At 39.7% G+C, this 19,141-nt stretch overlaps 1 protein-coding gene across 1 annotated transcript in view; it reads right to left on the bottom strand.

Annotated features, from left to right (window-relative positions):
* Positions 1-329: 329 nt before the first annotated feature.
* The window catches only part of LOC132538912 (histone-lysine N-methyltransferase SMYD3-like), a 156,575-nt gene continuing 137,763 nt past the window's right edge, over positions 330-19,141 (bottom strand). The window contains exon 2 of the mRNA XM_060192110.1: positions 330-494. Within this exon, the coding sequence (XP_060048093.1) occupies positions 359-494 (136 nt within the window). The 3' untranslated portion in view covers positions 330-358. The remainder of the gene's footprint in view (positions 495-19,141) is intronic.

The following is a 19,141-nucleotide window of genomic DNA, read 5'->3' on the forward strand; positions in this document are numbered from 1 at the left end:
GTTCCAGATGTCATCAGGATGCCGGCCAGACTTCCATGGACTGAAGACCCCACCAATGTGTCCTGGAGCTCAGCTTCCCCAGAGACCCACCCTACTAGGGAAAGAGAGAGGCAGACTAGGAGTATGGACCGACCAGTCAACGCCCATGTTCAGCGGGGAAGCAATTACAGAAGCCAGACCTTCCACCTTCTACAACCCACAATGACCCTGGGTCCATGCTCCCAGAGGGATAGAGAGTGGGAAAGCTATCAGGGGAGGGAGTCGGATATGGAGATTGGGTGGTGGGAATTGTGTGGAGTTGTACCCCTCCTACCCTATGGTTTTGTTAATTAATCCTTTCTTAAATAAAAGAAAAAATTCAAAAAAAATTAATCAACAGAATGAAGGACCATTGAAGAAGAGAATTGAAAATTTCACTGGACATGCTTACCTGACACTTAGCACCACAATATTTGGCAACTTGGCACTGAGAGCATCGCAACAGCTTCTCCTTCCTGTTAAAAAAAAAAAATTCAAATTAGGTGAAAAATCAGATACAATTGAAGAATGAATAAGTCAGAGGGCCGATTGGTGGCGCACCCGGTTAAGTCTACACATTATAATGAGCAAGAAACCGGGTGTGAGCCCCCTTCCCACCCTGCAGGGGGAAACTTCATGAGTTTCAGTGAAGCAAGAGCTTTGGTCCGAAACTCTATCTCTACAACAAACCCCAAAATTCAGTAGTGTAGAAAAGTAATGTTAAATATATAGTTTTCACACATTACAGAATTATCCTATTTGGAAGCCAACTAAGTAACTCTAGAATCCACCAAGAATCAGAATTTCTGGATGAAAAGCAGCCTAAAGAAATAGCTCAGGAAACTATAAGAAAGAGAAAAGTGACTGTTAATCTCTTTCCCCCTGAATTAAAGAGACATAAAATAGCAACTACTTCTAAATGGAGCAGATATAAAATTATTTTACATTAATGTGTGATCCTTAGATTTCTCTCCCCTATAAAAACAGAAAGGAACCCTCTATTGTGTGCTCATAAAAACGATCGTATGCTATAGAAAACTATTTCAAGCCCCCTGTGTCCCCACCTACAGGGGGAAAGCTTCATGAATGGTGAAGCAATAGTGCAGATTTCTCTCTCTCTCCCACCCTTGCTTCCTGAGTCCATCTCCCTTCCCCTTCCAACTTCTCTCTGTCTCTACCAGTAAAAAATAACTGGAAAAGGACTATAGGAAACTATGTTAATTTGGTGTACTGCACTGAAGTAGAGGACTCTGGGGTGGGGAGGAATATTCAGGTCCCGAAACATGACGGTGCAAGAGGACCTAGGTGGGGGGTATAATGTTATATGGAAAACTGAGAAATGTTACACAGGTAATAAGTACTGTATTTTACTGTTGACTATAAATCATTAATCCTCCCCCCCCCAATAAATGGGGGGAAGGCAAAAAGAAAAATAACCAAGTTGTTTAGTGCCCCAGATACAGGGGTTCATGAAGCATACATAAACAATTTCTTCCAATTAAAAGCTTTCTTCCTTTCTTCAAGTAAAAGTAAACCATGTTTATTTTCTCCAACAGCCTAAGTAGCTGACATGTGGAGAGGAAATTAAAACGGAGTCAAATAAATTTCTCTTCCAGAAAACAAACTAAAAGTTTTACATGAATATATAGTTTTACATGAATAATTTTTTAACTGTCGTTAAAAAATTGAAGAGGAAAGGGTAAATATATTACTGGGCTCCCTGAAATCCTAATAATCGGTATACTAGTTAAGCGACTATCTCTGTCGCTTTTATTTGTCAAAGAGGAAAAGTATCCTACTGCTTAGAAACCTCAACCCTTAAATAGTAATGGCCAGTTGAAAAGGAGACGTTTATGAGAAAAAAAATAAAGAAAACTAATTCTAGTGATTCTCAAATTTTCCCATGTTGACACCTGTAGAATTTATTTTTAAATCTCTATGGGGCGGGGCAGGGGTCGGTAGTGCAGTGGGTTAAGCACACATGGAGCAAAGTGCAAGGACCTATTCATGGATCTGGGTTCAAGCCCCCAGCTCACTACCTGCAGGGGGGTCGCTTCACAAGCAGTGAAGCAGGTCTGCAGGTATCTCTCTCTCCTCCTCTCTGTTTTCCCCTCCTCTCTCGATTTCTGTCCTATCCAACAACAACAGCTATAACAACAATAACAACCACAACAGTGGCAACAACAAGGACAAAAAAAAATGGGGAAAATAGCCTCCAGGAGTAGCAGATTCGTAGTGCTGGCATCTAGCCCCAGTGATAACCCTGGAAGCAAAAACAAAAACAAACAAACAAACAAAAGAAAACCTCCATGGGGAATTGTGTGGGATTGTACCCCTCTTATCCTATGGTCTTGTTAATATTTCCATTTTATAAATAAAAAATTTTGATAAAAGAAACACCCCATATGCAAGAGGGTGACTTCAAAAGTGGTGAAGCAGGTCTGCAGGTGTCTGTCTTTCTCTCGCCTTCTCTCTCAATTTCTCTATGTCCTATCCAACAACAACAACAATTATATATATGGAAAAAGATGACCACCAGGAGTAGTTGATTCAAGGTGTAGACACCCAGCCCCAGTAAAAATCCTAGAGAGGGGAGGAAAAAAACCTCCGGGGGGGACATCTATAATACACTCCGTGCATTCTTGTTATGCATCATTCATATTATCTTAGGGATACAACAAGATCCCCTGGAAGTCTAGTGTGGGAGCAAGTAGCTGAATCACTCCTTCAACAGCAGAAAGTAACTGGCTCACTGTTGACCAATTAGAGACAGACAAAGGCTCAGACACCAAAGAGCAGCCCAGAGATCCTCCTGAGCCCGGAATCACAGTCTTGAGGATGGAGCACATCCCCCTGTGTCAGCAATAACAAACCCAAGTAGTGGTGTCTTTGCAGCCTCCTCATTCAATCTCAAGATCACTGTCCACCAATCTTACACATTGAATATTGCAAAGAATGGATTTAGTTTTAAAGTTAATCACTGTGCCTTTTATAAAGAAATCTAAGTCAAGAAAGAGACCAAAGTACTTTAGTTAAATCATACAACAAACAGTAACAGTTGCTAGAGAATTGATTTATAGGATATCTGACTTAGGACACCAAGCCTTAATACAAATTTAAGGAAATTTCTCTGAATAGAATTTTTATGAATCCATTTTTTTTCAACAATGAAGATGTAAGAGGGTCTGTGGACTTGAGACAGGGGACTGTGACAGGCAGAGTTCATTGACACCTGAAGGTGTGATAAGAAAAAAATCGCTATGCTGGTTTCTTCTTTGTTCCTCTGGTGTCTGTGACATGCTGTTCTGGAAGTAATAAACAAGGCCAGACTGTCCTCCAACCAATCTCTGTATGGAAACTGCAGGATATGTCCTGACAGATATGTCAGAAATGAAAGATGGCAGGGCTGGGTGGTGGTGCATCTGCTTGAGCACAAATGTTACAATGTGTAAGGACTTGGGTTCAAGCTCCTGGTCCCCACCTGCAAGGGAAAAGCTTCACAAGCAGCGAAGCAGAGTTTCTGGTGTCTCTCATTCTCTTCCTCCCTATTTTCCCCTTCCCTCTTGATTTCTCTCTGCTGCTATCCAATAAATAATATATATATATATATATATATATATATATATATAGAGAGAGAGAGAGAGAGATGGATGTTTTACAGCTTTTTCCCTCTCTTGACGCCACCCAGTTCTCCTGAAACCTACAAAGAAGAATACCCCATTGCCCTTCTCTGCCTTTATCTATCCCTTTTCAGGGTTCCTCTCTTCATATGAGCAGGGGTGGTCTACTACTTTTACCTATTCCTTTTCCCTTTATCTATATCAACATATGTCTTAAAGTGCAATCATTCCCATTGCCTTTGAATACTTGCATATTTATTTTGATTTGTTGACAGGAAGCACTAAGGCCCAGATGCCAGCAACTTGGAGTTCTGGAAGACCAGAAACTGGGGGCAGCTTAATAAGACATGCAAGGGGTGGCTTGGGACCTGCTTCCCTCTATAGAGGATTGATGTGTGTGCAGAGAAATGCTAATTATTCTCTTCCTCCCATTCTTACCATCTCAGGCTGGACTAAGGCTTTTCTCTATCCTCTCCAAACTCCAAGTTTATCTACTGCTGACTTCTCTTGCCCTTCCAGATGTTGACCACTCTTCAAGGCCAGCTACCACTTTCCACTTCTCACCCTGCTCCCCTGTTCAGCCTTCTTGAAAGAAGCGATTTCAATGGTCTGCCTCTCCCTTAAGTCTTTGTTTTCCAAGCCCCCTTTTCTTTCATCTCCTCTGGAAATCAGTCTAAACTTTTCAAAAGCACGTCACAAGCAGGTAGATCTGAAGTGTTCCTTCCCCTGATGGGTATCTGGTAGGTAACTTGAAAGTCTTTTTATTTGCTTCCACCTTTCATTTATTTATTTATTTATTATTGATAGGACAGAGAGAAATTGAGAGGGGAGAGGAAGATAGATGATAGATAGATAGATAGATAGATAGATAGATAGATAGATAGATAGATAGATAGACAGATGGGAAGGAAAAGAGACACCTGCAGCATGGCTTTGACTCATGATGCTCTCACCCTGCAGGTGGGGGCTGAGGATGTGAGCCCAGATCCTTGCTCATGGTAACAATTGCCAGTGCCAGCCCTGGTGTGAAAGCTTTACCCATTGGCATTGTGTAAGGCATGGAGTTCCTACTCACCAGGGAGACCCCCAAAATGCAAACAAGGTGGTACACAATAGAAAGAGATACCTCAAGGGGCCCTGGAGGCTGCACACTCAACATCAGGACTGTCTCTTGCCTTGGGAACAGCCAACTCTGCTACTTCTGCTTTACTAGTGATAATTAACCCTTGCTACTTGAACTTAAACTTTATCTCTTGGTCAAAATCTTTCCCCTAAGAAGTCAAAGTTCTGAAATGAGCAAGTGTAGCTCTGCAGCAAGAGACGGAGAGAAATATTGAGCATCATAAAGACAAACTTTTTCTTTCCAAGCAATTTTTTATTTGTGATTAATGTGCTATGAATCCACTGCTCTTGAAGGCCATTTTTTCCCATTTTTGTTGCCCTTGCTGTTGTTATTGTTGCCATTGGTGTTGCCGTTGTTGTTGAATAGGACAGAGAGAAACTGAGAAAGGAAGGGAAGACAGAGGGAGGAGAGAAGGACATCTGCTGACCTGCTTCACCCATTGTGAAGCAACCCCCCTGCAGGTAGGGAGCTGGGGGCTCCAACTGGGATCCTTGCTTGTGTCTTTGCAATTCACACCATGTACGCTTAACAATTCACGCCATGTGTGCTTAACCTGCTGTGCTACCACCGGACCCCCCAATCTTTCACTTTTGTTTTAAGACAGAAATGTTGGTTTGAGCCCAAAGGCTTATTGTTTGCTGTTGCTATACAATATATTGTTGCTGTCCACTGGAGCCTTACACCTGCACAATTCTGTTGGTCCTGGAAGACTTCTTTATTTCCTTTCTATTTCAGACAGACAGAGAAAGGGCAGGGGATGAGGACAGAGAAGAAAAGACACATAGCACTGCTTTACCACTGAAATTCCCCATGGTGTCATGCATGGCACTCTGATTTGGCACCAGGGGCTTGAACCCAGGTCCTCACACATAGTGAATTGTGAGCTCCAACAGGGGAGCCATCTCATCCTGGACTTCTTTTTAAATGATATTAGTGATTTAATAATGATCAACAAGATTCCCATCACCAGAGTTCCCTATCCTATCCCCTCCATTGGAAGAGTCCCTATTCTTTTTTTAATTAGAATTTATTTATTTATTTATTTATTTATTTATTCATGAGAAAGATAGGAAGAGAGAAAGAACCAGACATCATTCTGGTACATGTGCTACCAGGGATTGAACTCAGGACCTCATGGTTGAGAATTCAATGCTTTCTCCACTGTGCCAACTCCCAGACCACGAAGATTCCCTATTCTTTATCCCTTTGGAAGTATGGACCAAAGATCTTTATGGGATACAGAAGGTAGGAGGTATGGCTTCTGTAATTACTTCTCTGCTGGACAGTGGGGCTGACAGGTTGATCCATATCCTCAGCCTGTTTCTACCTTTCCCTAGTGGGGTAAGGCTCTGGGGAGGTAAGGCCACAGGGCCCCTCAGAATATACTTAAAGTAGACTTCCTAGCTTCTTCCAACATGAAAACCCCAAATCTCATCTGCTATACTCTTACCTTTAGGTTACAGATTATTAAGCAATCTGTTCTGCTTTATATTTTAATGCTTCTCAGCCACCAAGTTGTAGATGTTACCATGACGCCAGCCTGACTTCCCTGGGTAGATGATCTCACCGATGTGTCCTGAAGGGTTTTTTTTTTTTCTAATGCATATCCACCATCTATCTTTTCCTAATAGTTATTTTTAATACAGAATAGCATATCTTGTCAAAATTATGCAGATTTTCAACACAGGAAAATAAAATTGGTCTAGATTCATGTCTCTATTATTCACTCCCACTGTACTGCACATTTTGAGTACAAAACAAGAAATGTGATGGTCAACACTTCAGAGAAAATAAAATCTATGATTCACAGACCCCATAGCCTCCTGCAGTGCAGACCCACATTATCACTCTGTGAAAACATAGCAAAGTATCTGAATCAAGTTCGTCAAGAGAAAAGGATCATCTTAACTTAGCTGACTTCTTCCTTTTCTACTATCTTCAGTCTCCTAAGTTAAAACTACTGTCCTTGTGAAGACAATGCCTCTAATGAACACAATGCCTAATTGTTGATTTGAAAAATCTTCAGTGATTGGCCACCAAGCTGTCATTGCCATGTAAGGTCCTAGAGAGATGACTGTGAGGAACACACTACAGTCAGTGCTCCAAGGAAAGCTCACAGTGAAGGAGGACAGACCAACACAAACCATTTTCACAGGAAGCTACAATCTGAAACCATGCACAAACTATATTATATAAATGCAGGTGAAGGGAGTGTCTCCCTCCTGATAGAATGAATAGATTAGTTGGAAAATGAAATCCCCATACCTAGAAGAGGAAAGTCACCATCAGTCTGGAAATCCAAAATCTGCGGTCCAAGCATTACAGTCTGGATGTTTGTGTTCACCCCCACCTCACCCTGAGATTCATACATTGAAATCCTACCTCTCCTCCAAAGATGATGGTGTTATGAGCTGTGGCCTCTGGGAGGTGCTTAGGTTGTGAGGGTAGAGCCTTCATGTATGGGCTTAGTGTTCCTGAAAAACAGCACACACAGAGCTCCCTTATCCCTTCCACTATCTAAACACCCAGTAAAGTGATAGCTACAAGATGAGGATCCTTTCAGAATGTAGCTATTTTGGCACCGTAATCTTAGACTTTGAAGCTTCCAGAACTGTGAGAAATAAACATGCTTTGATTCTATGATATTTTGATATTTGACAACTCTAAAGGACTGGGATACCGACCTTATAACCTCTCAGTGTCAATTTCCTGCTCTACAAAGTGGGAATAAGTGACTATTCATAAGACTACAAAGTGATGGACTGGTGGAATAACTCAGTTGGATAGTGTGCTGCTTTGCCATGTCTAAGACCCAAGGTCAAAGCAGGTCCCCGACCACACTGAAGAAAGCTTCGATGCTGTGGCCCCTTTATTAATCTCTGTCTCTCTCTCTCTCTCAATTTTTTTTTAAAAAGGGCTGTTCAGTGGATTATATAAATTGCCTACAGACAGGGGTAAATAGCACAACAGTTATGCAAAGAGATTCATGCCTGAGAGATTCAATCCCCTGAAAGAGACTCATGCCTAAGACACAAAGAGACTCATGCCTGAGAGGTTCAATCCCCTGTACCACCATAAACCAAAGCTGAGCAGTGCTTTTACTGAGCAGAAAATAATAATAATAAACAATAATAATAATAAATTAAATTTAAAAAATAATATATAAAAATAAATTGCCTGTTAACAAATGTCAAAGAAAGCACTTATCATAGAGCTCAAACCACAGATCTTAAGGACATTTTCAAAGCACCCAATCTACTTTAATACCATATCTTGTAGTAATTTCTTACATATCTTCTAAAAGAGGCTTGCTTTAAAAAAAAAAAAAAAAAAGCAGAATCTACATTTCATTGCAGGCACACTGACAATTCAAAAATACATTTTTCCCAAACCTTGCATACATCTGATATTTGGCTTCAACTGCAACTTTTGACTAGTATCACAGGCACTGCTAAACTTGTACTCACCAAAATTTCTATCACTATTGTTTTCAGCTTGATCAGAAAAAATAGCTTCAAGTAGTCTGATTCAAAAAACTAAATATGTTATGTTTTATGAATGTTTCAGGGAGTCGGGCAGTAGCGCAGCCGGTTAAGAGCACGTGGTGCAAAGTGCAAGGACCCGCAGTTCGAGCCCCCAGACTCCCAGTTCGAGCCCCCAGCTCCCTACCTGCAGGGGAGTCGCTTCACAGGCAGTGAAGCACGTCTACAGGTGTCTGGTTTTCTCTCCCCTTCCTGTCTTCCCCTCCTCTCTCCATTTCTCTCTGTCCTATCCAACAACGATGACATCAAGAACAACAATAATAACTACAACAATAAAACAAGGGCAACAAAAGGGAAAATAAATATTTTTTTAAAAGTTTCATTTGTGAAAATGAAAATCCAAAAAAGACTGCTCTATCTTCAATAATAAGAAAAGGAAATTAGGACTGCTAACAGTCTGCTTTATGTAAAGTAATGTCCATCATGGTCTGTGAGCTCACTCTGACAAGGACTCAGAGGTTGTACAGGCTCCTGTGTTGAATATGAATAGATATGGGCCCTGGGTTAGATCGAAATGGTAAAGAATTAATTGTATTTAGTTTGGTAGCTACTCTCTGCCATAATACAGCTTTCTATTTCCACTCTCAACTCTGACTAAATCTTCCCAAGACAATAATTTTAGCCCACTTCCATGAAGTCATGGGTCACTGGGAACATACCTAAAAAAAGACTTCCTAGCTTCTTTCCATCCTAAAACTCCTATTCTCATCTACTCTATTCCTTGTTTCTGGTTCCAGTTTATTAAACAATTTGTTCTGCCTCATTATCTTACTGCCTTTCAGATACCAAGTTGCAGATGCTACTACGATGCTACTATGATTCCATCGTGACTTCTCTGGGCAGATGACCTCATCGATGTGTCCCAGAACCTCACCACTCCAGAACTCTGCTCGACTAGGGAAAGATAGAAATAGGCTGGGGGTATGAATCGACCTATCAATGTCCATGTCTAGTGCAGCAGTAATTACAGACCTTCCACCTTCTGCACCCCACAAAGAATTTTGGTTCATACTCGTAGTGAGCAAGAAGTGATAGGGGAAGATGACTAGAGAGTGCTGAAACCCAACTCCATCAGGACCCTGAGAGAGAAGAGCTAAAAAGGAAAGACATTCAGAAGTAGTAATAGGTGTAAATGTGACTTAAAAAGGAAGAGAAGGTAGGACCAAATGAAAAAATGGGCCAAAAAAAGAGATAGATAGATAGATAGATAGATAGACAGATAGATAGATAGATATAGAAATGATCATCAACCCATACCTGTGATCTGGGGAAAATCACTGAAGTTTCTTTTTTTAAAAAATGTCTACCCTAATTTATTTATGTATTTTAATTAATTAATTAATTTTACAAAATTACATATCAACAGGGGTATAAATCCACATGTTTCCCACCACCAGAGTTCTGAAATCTTCAGTCTCCCTACTGCAATCCACCATAGTTCCCCTAAGGTTGTAGACATGGGCCAACCATCATCTCTACAACTATCTGTCTACATTTATATACAACTGCCCCTTTTTCTTCCTGATCCAATCCTCTCTTCCCTTCCAAGCCACTCATGACAACATTATTAACTCCATATGTCCCTCTCCTTTACCTCCTTTCTCTCTAGGTGTTGACAGAGCTGGAGTTCAGAGCCCTCTTATCTTTGTCTTCCTATCACTTCTCCACCACTGGGAGTATGGGTCAAGGTTGTTTTTGGAATACAGAAGGTAGGAGTTCTGGCTTCTGTAAGTGCTTCTCCACTGGATGGAACTACTGCAGTTTCTAATGGAAGGAATGGGGAAACAGAACTCTAGTGGTCAGAACTGTGTGGAATTATACCCGTCATCTTGTAATTTAGTCACTCATTATTAAATCACTAGTAATAATAAAAAATAATAAATAAATGCTTGGCATGTAAAATAACAAACAAAAAAACAAAATGTTAAATAATATCTTCCAAATGTTTGGAAGTATACATTAAAGTGCATGATTTTTCCTGTATTAAGAACAATAATAACAAATGTAATGTCCATTACAAGCTACAGTGCAGATTTTAACTTTCCTCGTTTTACAATGTTTCCCTATAAAACTGGGTGTTGGGGAGTCAGGCGGCAGTGCATTGGGTTAAGCACACACAGAACAAAGCACAAGGATCCTGGTTCGAGTCCCTAGCTCCCCATTTGCAGGGGGGGGGGGGTCCTCTTAAGTGGTGAAGCAGGTCTGCAGGTGTCTATCTCTCTTTCCTCTCTACCTTCCCTCCTCTCTCAGTTTCTCTCTATCCTATGCAACAACAACACCAACAACAATGGAAAAAAGATAGCTACCAGGAGCAGTGGAGGCACTGAGCCACAGTGATAACCCTGGAGAGAAAAAAAACAAACAAACAAAAAATAAGCGTTGCATTCTAGGTCACTGTAACACATAATTGAAAACTTAGACTGAGTAAGATGGTGAAAACTATGACCAAGTGAAATGCTGAAGTGAAATTTGGTCTGTTGACAAAAGAAATGGGAAATTTTTTTCAGTTTAGTCTAATAATAAAACTCTAGGAAGAACAACAAACCTCTAGTCAAGTATTCGATTTCTCTAAGTCTTCTTAAAACCTAAAATAGTAACAATATAAGGAAGAAAAAAAATTAATTTTGCCCAAAGACTGAAATCAGATATTAGATTCATTGTGCAGGCCCCAAGCTCCAGTAATAACCCTGGTAGCACAAACAAAAAAATTAATTAAATGATTACTACAGAACCACAAAGAGGTTTGCTTTCACTGTGGAATATACTGCTATTTACCATATTAGATACTGAAACGAATATTTAAAAATATATATCCATTCATATGTACAAAATGATAATCCCCTGGAACATGATGGCATAAGAAGACCTAATGGGGGTTGAATTGTTATGTGGAAAACTGGGAAATGCTATGCATGTACAAATTATTGTATTTTACCATAAACCATGAATCCCCTAATAAAGAAATTTTAAAAAATAATAATAATCCCATTATAGCTCAACATAAATAACATATTCTATAAGAAATAATTATAAAGTCTGAAACAGAAATAAGTCAGTGAGAAGAGTAGTATTTATTTTACATTTTTGCAAATCTTTTTAATGTCTTGCTTAATAGAAGGCAGCTGGATCCTCATTTATATTTCTGAATTCAATTTGTTGAATAATTAGATGAAATGTTGCTTCTGCGAAATTTTGCTGTATACTAGTGAAGGGATAAGAGTGAAAAAAGCAAGTAATGTCTTAATGTCATAACAGAAATAGTTTTCACCATAGAGATTCCCTGAAAAAAGCTTAGGGGTTCCTAAAGGTCTCAGAAGTACACTTGATTTTTGTTTCTTTAAAGTAACATACATATTCCTAGAAAATTGAAATACATGAACTTCCCCAAAAAAGAAGCCAAATTGCCACTAAAACTTGGTGAGAATTCTGGCAGTGGGAAGGGTGTGGTGTGTGTGTGTGTGTGTGTGTGTGTGTGTGTGTGTGTGTGTATCTGTGTGTGTATCTGTGTGTGTGTCTCTGTGTGTGTGTGTGTCTCTGTGTGTGTCTATGTAGATATTCCCCTGTAATCTTATATCCCATAAACCATCACTAAAAAAATAAATAAAACTCATCAATTGGGATCCTGTGTCCATACTCCCAGAGGGATAAAGAATAGGAAAGATTTCAAGGGAGGGAATGGGACACAGAGTTCTGGCTGTGGGAACTGTGTGAACTTGTACCCCTCACATCCTATGGTCTTGTCATATTTCTATTTTATAAATAAGTTAAAATTTTAAAAATCATCAATTGGGCTTAAGAAAGTAATGTACATATTCCTAAAAGTAGAGTTGTTGAACTGTAAAAAAAAACACATCTTGAACCATTTTAAATACTGGCAATAGTTCTCCAAAGTGGTTCTTGGAATTTAAGACTTATCTTAAATCCATGTCTTATTGTCCTTTGATACTCTCAGTCCTTTTGCTTTTAGCTCACTTAATGGATATGAAATGTTATCTCACTATGTTTTACATAGGTATTCTCCAAGAAGAAATTAGATTCTCAGCATATTTTCAAGTTCTATTATTACTAGTAGTAGTAGCGGTAGCAGTAGCAGTAGGAGTATCTTTGCTTACTTATTGGATAGAGATAGCCAGAAATTGAGAGGAAGGTGGAGATACAGAGGGAAAGAGACAGAGAGACACCTGCAGCCCTGCTTCACCACTTGTGAAGCTTCAAGTTCTTTATCATTCCCTAAAATGATAAAATTGACAATGGTTTCTTTCATATGAACTGTCTACTCAAATCTTTTCCCAGATACCCACTAGATACATGTTTTATAAACTAACTTCTCATACACTATATTTAAATTTATTCCTCAATAACCAATTCACTGCATAAAAGAATATAAAACAGTAGTCTAAAAAAAACAAACAATAGTTTAGTCATTGACTCTGGAGTCCTATGACCTGAAATTTAATTCTACTGTGCCATAGTTTGGTTTGATATGGTTTGTTTTGTTTTGTTTTATCAGAGCACTGCTAAACCCTGGCATATGGTGGTGCTGGGGATTGAATCCTGGAACTCAGAGCCTCAGGCATGAAAGTCCTTTGCATTGCCACTAGGCTGCTTCCCCAACCTAGGAATTTAAACCTAATTTATTATTTAATAGCCAGTGGTAGTAAGGAATTTCATCTCTCTAAACTACTGAATAATAATAGTGCCAATGTCACTTAACTATGTTAAGAATTAAAATGTAAGCAAAAATGTTTCGCTCATAAGAACAAGTCAGTAAATATTGCTCTCATAATAAAAACACTATTGTTATTCCTTTTTTTTTTTTTTTTTGCCTCTAGGGTTATCTCTGGAGTTTGGTGCCTGCACTACGAATCCACTGCTCCTGGAGGCCATTTTTTTCCATTTTGTTGCTCCGTTGTTGCCCTTGTTACTACTGTTATTATTGATGTTGCTGCTATTGTTGTTGTTGGATGGGACAAAAAGAAATCGAGAGAGGAGGAGAAAACAGAGAGAGGGAGAGGTAAAGAAGCTATCAAATTATTAGAGGGAAAATGATTATCTAATTGTCCTGGAAAACCCATTAAACTTATGGCAAAACGAGAATGGTGGCGTATGAGCCATTCTGTATCTGTGAGAGAAAAGGGAAGAATGATTGAATCTAGTTCCCTTCCTAAGACCTGAACTGATCTGTTTCTTCCTTGGCGAACCATAAATGCTAAGGCATCAATCTCGGTAAGGAGTCTTGGAGCTCCGCCTACTGGCGTATGAAGCCATTCGAGAACGCCATGTTTCTGCCACAATGCCCCCACTACCGTGGGGGTGGAGTTAAAGATTAGAAGATTTACTGGAGAGGAGGGGGAGAACCGAACGAGTTAGGTGGCATTAAAACTTGTGCTTAAAAAACGGGGGGGGGGTGTAGGAAGAAAACTTTGGGGGACTATTGCATAATGAAATCGTATGAACATGTCAGTAATCACACTGTAAAGCATTAAGAAAGAAAGAAAGAAAGAAAGAAAGAAAGAAAGAAAGAAAGAAAGAAAGAAGACGAGGAGGAAGGAAGGAAGGAAGGAAGGAAGGAAGGAAGGAAGGGAGAAGGGAGGGAAGGAGGAAGGGAAACAGAAAGAGAAAGGGAGGGAGAGGGAGGGAGAGGGAGGGAAAGAGAAGAAAGGCAAGCTGGCGGGCAAGCAGGCTAGCTATCAGGCAGGAATGAAGAAAGGCAGGCAGGCAGGCAGGAAGGAAGGATCCTTCCATGCCAGGAAGGATCCCCAACCCTGGACCATGCAGAAACTAGGGTCCTTGGGATGAAATCACATATGCATGGTAATCAGGCAGGCAGGCAGGCAGGCAGGCAGGCAGGCAGGAAGGAAGGACTGAAAGGGTATGCTCAAAGTAAAACTTGAACAGGGTGTGGTGCATGATGGTGGAAAAGGACCTAAATTGAGAGTGAAAATGTTTTACAAACAGACACCTTTCAAGGAGAGATGAGGAATTGTAGCTATGTGTCAACAACGATACTGTAAACCATTAACCCCCCCATAACATGGTAAGAAAAGGGAGGGGGGAGAAGGAACAAATGAAAAAACTTTTGGTAATTTTGTATTTCTCCAAATACAATTTTATTTCTCCAAATAAAACTGAAACGAATTCTCTGGCGTTAAGATAAGCAAAAACTAGCTGGAGGCATGTATAGCTCAGAGACTGTGGCACTCCCTCACTAGGAACAGTCACACTATTATATTATTTTAACTCTGACTGGACCAAGACAGAATTCTGCCAAGAAGGATCCCCAACCCTGGACCATGCAGAAACTAGGGTCCTTGGGAAGAAATCACATATGCATGGTAATCAGACTTCTAACTCCTGTGATAGTCATTTTGAATTCAAGGTGACTCCAGTAACCAGAGCTATATCTCAGGGAGCTAAAAAGACTAAAAGCAAATAAGTACAGGAGAGACAGCAAAATGGTTATGCAAACAGACTTTCGTGCCTAAGGTTAAGCAGTCCCAAGTTCAGTCTCCGGCACCACCACTAACCAGAGCTGAAGAGTGCTCTGGTAAAATAATAGTAATTATTATTATTAATTTAATTTAATTAAAAAGAAAAAAATCTTCCATCACCATAAGCTCCTCTTACAGTGTTTCCTAGAAGTCTCACACACAACTATGCTTATGTCACATTGATGAAAACTAAGCTCTAAATGAAAGAAAAATAGAAACATATAATTCCTTAGCTGGGCCACTGCCATCACAAATTAAAAGTGGAATTCTATTACTAAAGAAGATGAGTCCAAAGAGTATTAGACACATAATCATCAGCCATTCTATAAAAAAGTAGTAACAAGCCTAATATTTACTAAACATTTAATAAGAATCATGCATTATACACACATTTTGTCTGATTTAATGTGAATAGCAACCCTACACTATAAATTCATTTGTTTTCCATTTTTTTATGCATGAGGAAATTAGGAACAGAAAATATTAGTAACTTCTCAATTACTTGCAAGACATCAGGCTCATCTAAGTCCACAGATCACACTCTAAAATACTGTGCCAGTACTGCCTAGTTATAAGGCACTTCAAGAGGGAGCAGTTCTTCATTCAAGAAAAGGGGGCACAAACACCTTCAAATGTCAAAGATTCTTCACTCCAGATGGGAAAAACTGTTTCAGAAAATAAGCAAGAGCCACTTTTGTCTTTAATTTTTATTTATAAAATGGAAATATTGACAAGACCATAGGATAAGAGGGGTACAATTCCACACAGTTCCCACCACCAGAACTCCATATCCCTTTAAAGTAATCCTTAATTCCTCAAAAGATTAAATGCAGGTACCATTACACTCTCATATTCATATCCCTATATTCATAGCAACATTAACTAAAGTAGTCAAAACATAAAATTAACCTAAATGCTCATCAACTGATGAAAATATAAAAAAGATACAGTACAAGAAGATGAAATCTGGCCATTTGAGACAACACAGGTAGAATTGAAAGGAAATGTGTTAAACTAAATAAATCAGATAAAACAAAGCAGTACCACAGAAGTTGATACAACCTGATAAGATTTAAAAAAAAAAAAAGCAAACATACAAAATGCAAAATCCTAGATTCTGACAGCAGAATGGTGGTTACCAGCGAGGAAGGGTGGAGTAGGCAGAGCAAGTGGATTAGATTACAGTGTAAATTAGACCTTTGGTGGTAGACACAGTACGGTATATACGGATATTAAGATCTGCGATTGTACAAATAAACTTAAACCATGTTGCAACCTAACAGAAAGAAGAAATAAACAGGGGAAGGAAGGTTGTGGTTTAGTTATGCATGCAACAGATTGAATAGGATAGCAATTAGTGGTAAATGGTAAGAGTATAGCTCAGAAATAGCAGACAGTAAAATTACCTACACTGAGAAGCCAGAAGACCCATTAGGGCATGCACAAGACCCTGGCTCCAAGCCCAAATAGGAGCACCATGGTCAGCATGTGGGAGCTCCACTGATGGTGGAGCAGTGCTGTGGTGTCTTTCTATTTCCTGTCTTCATTTCTCTCTCTCTCTCATCTCTCCTCTCCTCTCCTCTCCCCTCCCCTCCCCTCCCCTCCTCTTCTCTTCTCTCCTCTCCTCTCCTCTCCTCTCTCTCTCTCTCTCTCTCCCTCTCCCTCTCCCCGCCTCCATCTCTCCCCCCACCTCCTTCTCCTTCTCCCTCTCCCTCTCCCTCTCCCTCTCCCTCTCCCTCTCCCTCTCCCTCTCCCTCTCCCTCTCCCTCTCCCTCTCCCTCTCCCCTCCCTCTCCCTCTATCCCCAAAAATGAAAATTTGGATTTGGGAACCTTTCAGCAGTACTGTGTATACAAGGCCCCCAAGAAAGGTGCTACAGTATTATTAACTATGAGGTCTTTAAGAAAGATTCGTTTTATACTTAAGAAAGTATAAAAGCCAGAGTGGGTTGTAAAGTTAGGGCAATCCTCCAACAGTGCTCCCCAGACTATAGACAATGTTTGAAACAGTTACTGTTTCCCTGTTTTTCTTCCTTTCTCCTACCCTCCTCTTCTTTTGCTAGAGACAAAGTGAAAGAGACCAAGGCATGGAAGCTTCCTTCAGTGCATTGGGAGCCAGGCCACATCTAGGTCAGCTACCCCCAGACACTATTTGCCTAATGACTTGTTATTCCTAAAAATGTTGGACTGACTGGTTTTTGAAGTCACATTTCTTCCTTAAAGGAGTAATTTTGAAGTGAAAATGACAAGTAAAAACAAAATGCTTCAAAAATGTGCTTCACAGTGAATTTTCCAAAGTACATCTGTCTTTTTCAAGACAAAGCTGTCATAAAATCTGGCCTCCCTGAATATTTAAACTCACAGGATCAACTAAACTAAGTCATAATGGAGGCCTCCAGTCACCGGGTAACTATCTTTCTGGGTTATATTTAGTGGTTTCTTTATGCATTCCTTATTTCCTCCTCTCCAAGTCTTTATTCATCAGCATCTGGTATAGAGAGCCAAGCTCACAACAAGTGCTCAATAAATATTTAGTGAGATGAATAATTCAGAAATCTTAGTCTAATAATAACATTTATATGAAAGATCATGTACCCTTATTCAAAGGAAAAAAAATACCACCCCAATAGACAACTCTCATTCTGTCCTGCAAATAAATATCACTAAATACTGATATATTTAAATATGTATTTATACATATATATCACTAGTTAGCAGAAGTAGCAAAACATGAAGCTTAATGTTATCATCTTAACATATAGAAGAAAATTATCAAAATGTAGTTTAGCCATCTCAAAGGACAAATCACTCCAGAGGGAAAAAATGTGTGACAAACCAACCACTCTCCAGCCCAAACCTGGACTCAATAGCCAGCTACAGGTCTACACCAACCAGGGACAAGCATTGTATTGCATTCATCTCATCTTACTTCCTGTTCCTCTCTCTAGCCCTGTATCCCTGGGCTGGCTTAATCTATCAGAATCAACAAATAACTCTTTTCTTTTTTTTTTTTTAAGATTTTATTTATTTATTAATGAGAAAGGAGGAGAGAGAAAGAACCAGATATCACTCTGGTACATGCGCTGCCAGGGATTGAACTCAGGACCTCATGCTTAAGAGTCCAATGCTTTATCCACTATGCCATCTCCTGGACCACACCAAATAACTCTTTTCAGCAAAACTCTACTCCCTTTCTTAAAACACAGAAAACTCTTTGTGTCTACTGCCCTGTCATGCACATACATCTGCTAACTTTTACTCTCTATATATCTATAACACTGAAAGAGGAATGGGAAAGTATGACAGAAAAAGTGTGTGTGTGTGTGTGTGTGTGTGTGTGTGTGTGTGTGTGTGATGACAAATGCACTAAAAGGGGGGGGCTAGAAAACTATTAGTTATGGGGAATGGGCAGTGGTGCACTTGGTTAAGTACACACATTATAATACACAATGACCTGGGTTCAAGTCCCTAGTCCCTGCCTGTACTAGGGAAGTTTCATAAGCGGTAAAGCACTTCTGCAGGTGTCTCTCTATCTCTCTCTTCTCTCTCAATTTCTCTGTCTTTAGACAATTAAAAAAAAAATATATATATATATATATATATATACACACATATATATTAGAGAGATAAAGGAGAGAGAGGCAGAGAGAGGAGATCCAATAGGACCACTCTACCACACACAGTGCTCCCATGTGTTGCCAGAGCTCAAACTCAGGGTCTTATGCATGGTAAGGAACACGCACTATGGGGTGAGCTGTTTTCCAGACCTCATTTATGCTTCAATTCTCTTTCAATGGTGACATGTTGTGGAATCCTTTTTCCTCTTCTTCCTTTTTTAATAAATTTACATATTTATTTATTGGATAGAGACAGAGAGAAATTGAGAGGGAAAGGGTAAGACAGAGAGGGAGAGAGACAGAGACACTTATAGCACCACTTCATGACTCATGAAGCTTTCCCCCTGCAGGTGGAGACTGGGCTTTGAATCTGAATCCTTGCACGCTGTAATGTGTGCACTTAACCAGGTGTGCCACCACCTGAGCTCAGAGTCTTTTTTTTTCCCCCCTAATGTGTATTTTTTCATCTGTATGTCAACTTTAGTTGGATGCCTATTAAAATCAAGTCCTTGATGAATTTTTCATGTGAAGTGAAGAAGAATATATATTCTGTTGTTAGTGAATGAAGTAGTCTATAAATCTCAGTTAGATCCATTAGCAGATGGGTTTGCTGACTTCAGTTATATATCTCCTTCTTTCTGTCTGTTGGATTTACCCATACAGGAGTTGTCAAGTCTTCATCTATGAACATGAATTCATCTAGTTTTCCTTGCATTAGTAACAGTTTTTGTT

This window comes from Erinaceus europaeus, chromosome 6, assembly GCF_950295315.1.
Source record: "Erinaceus europaeus chromosome 6, mEriEur2.1, whole genome shotgun sequence".
Classification (NCBI taxonomy): Eukaryota; Metazoa; Chordata; class Mammalia; order Eulipotyphla; family Erinaceidae; genus Erinaceus; species Erinaceus europaeus.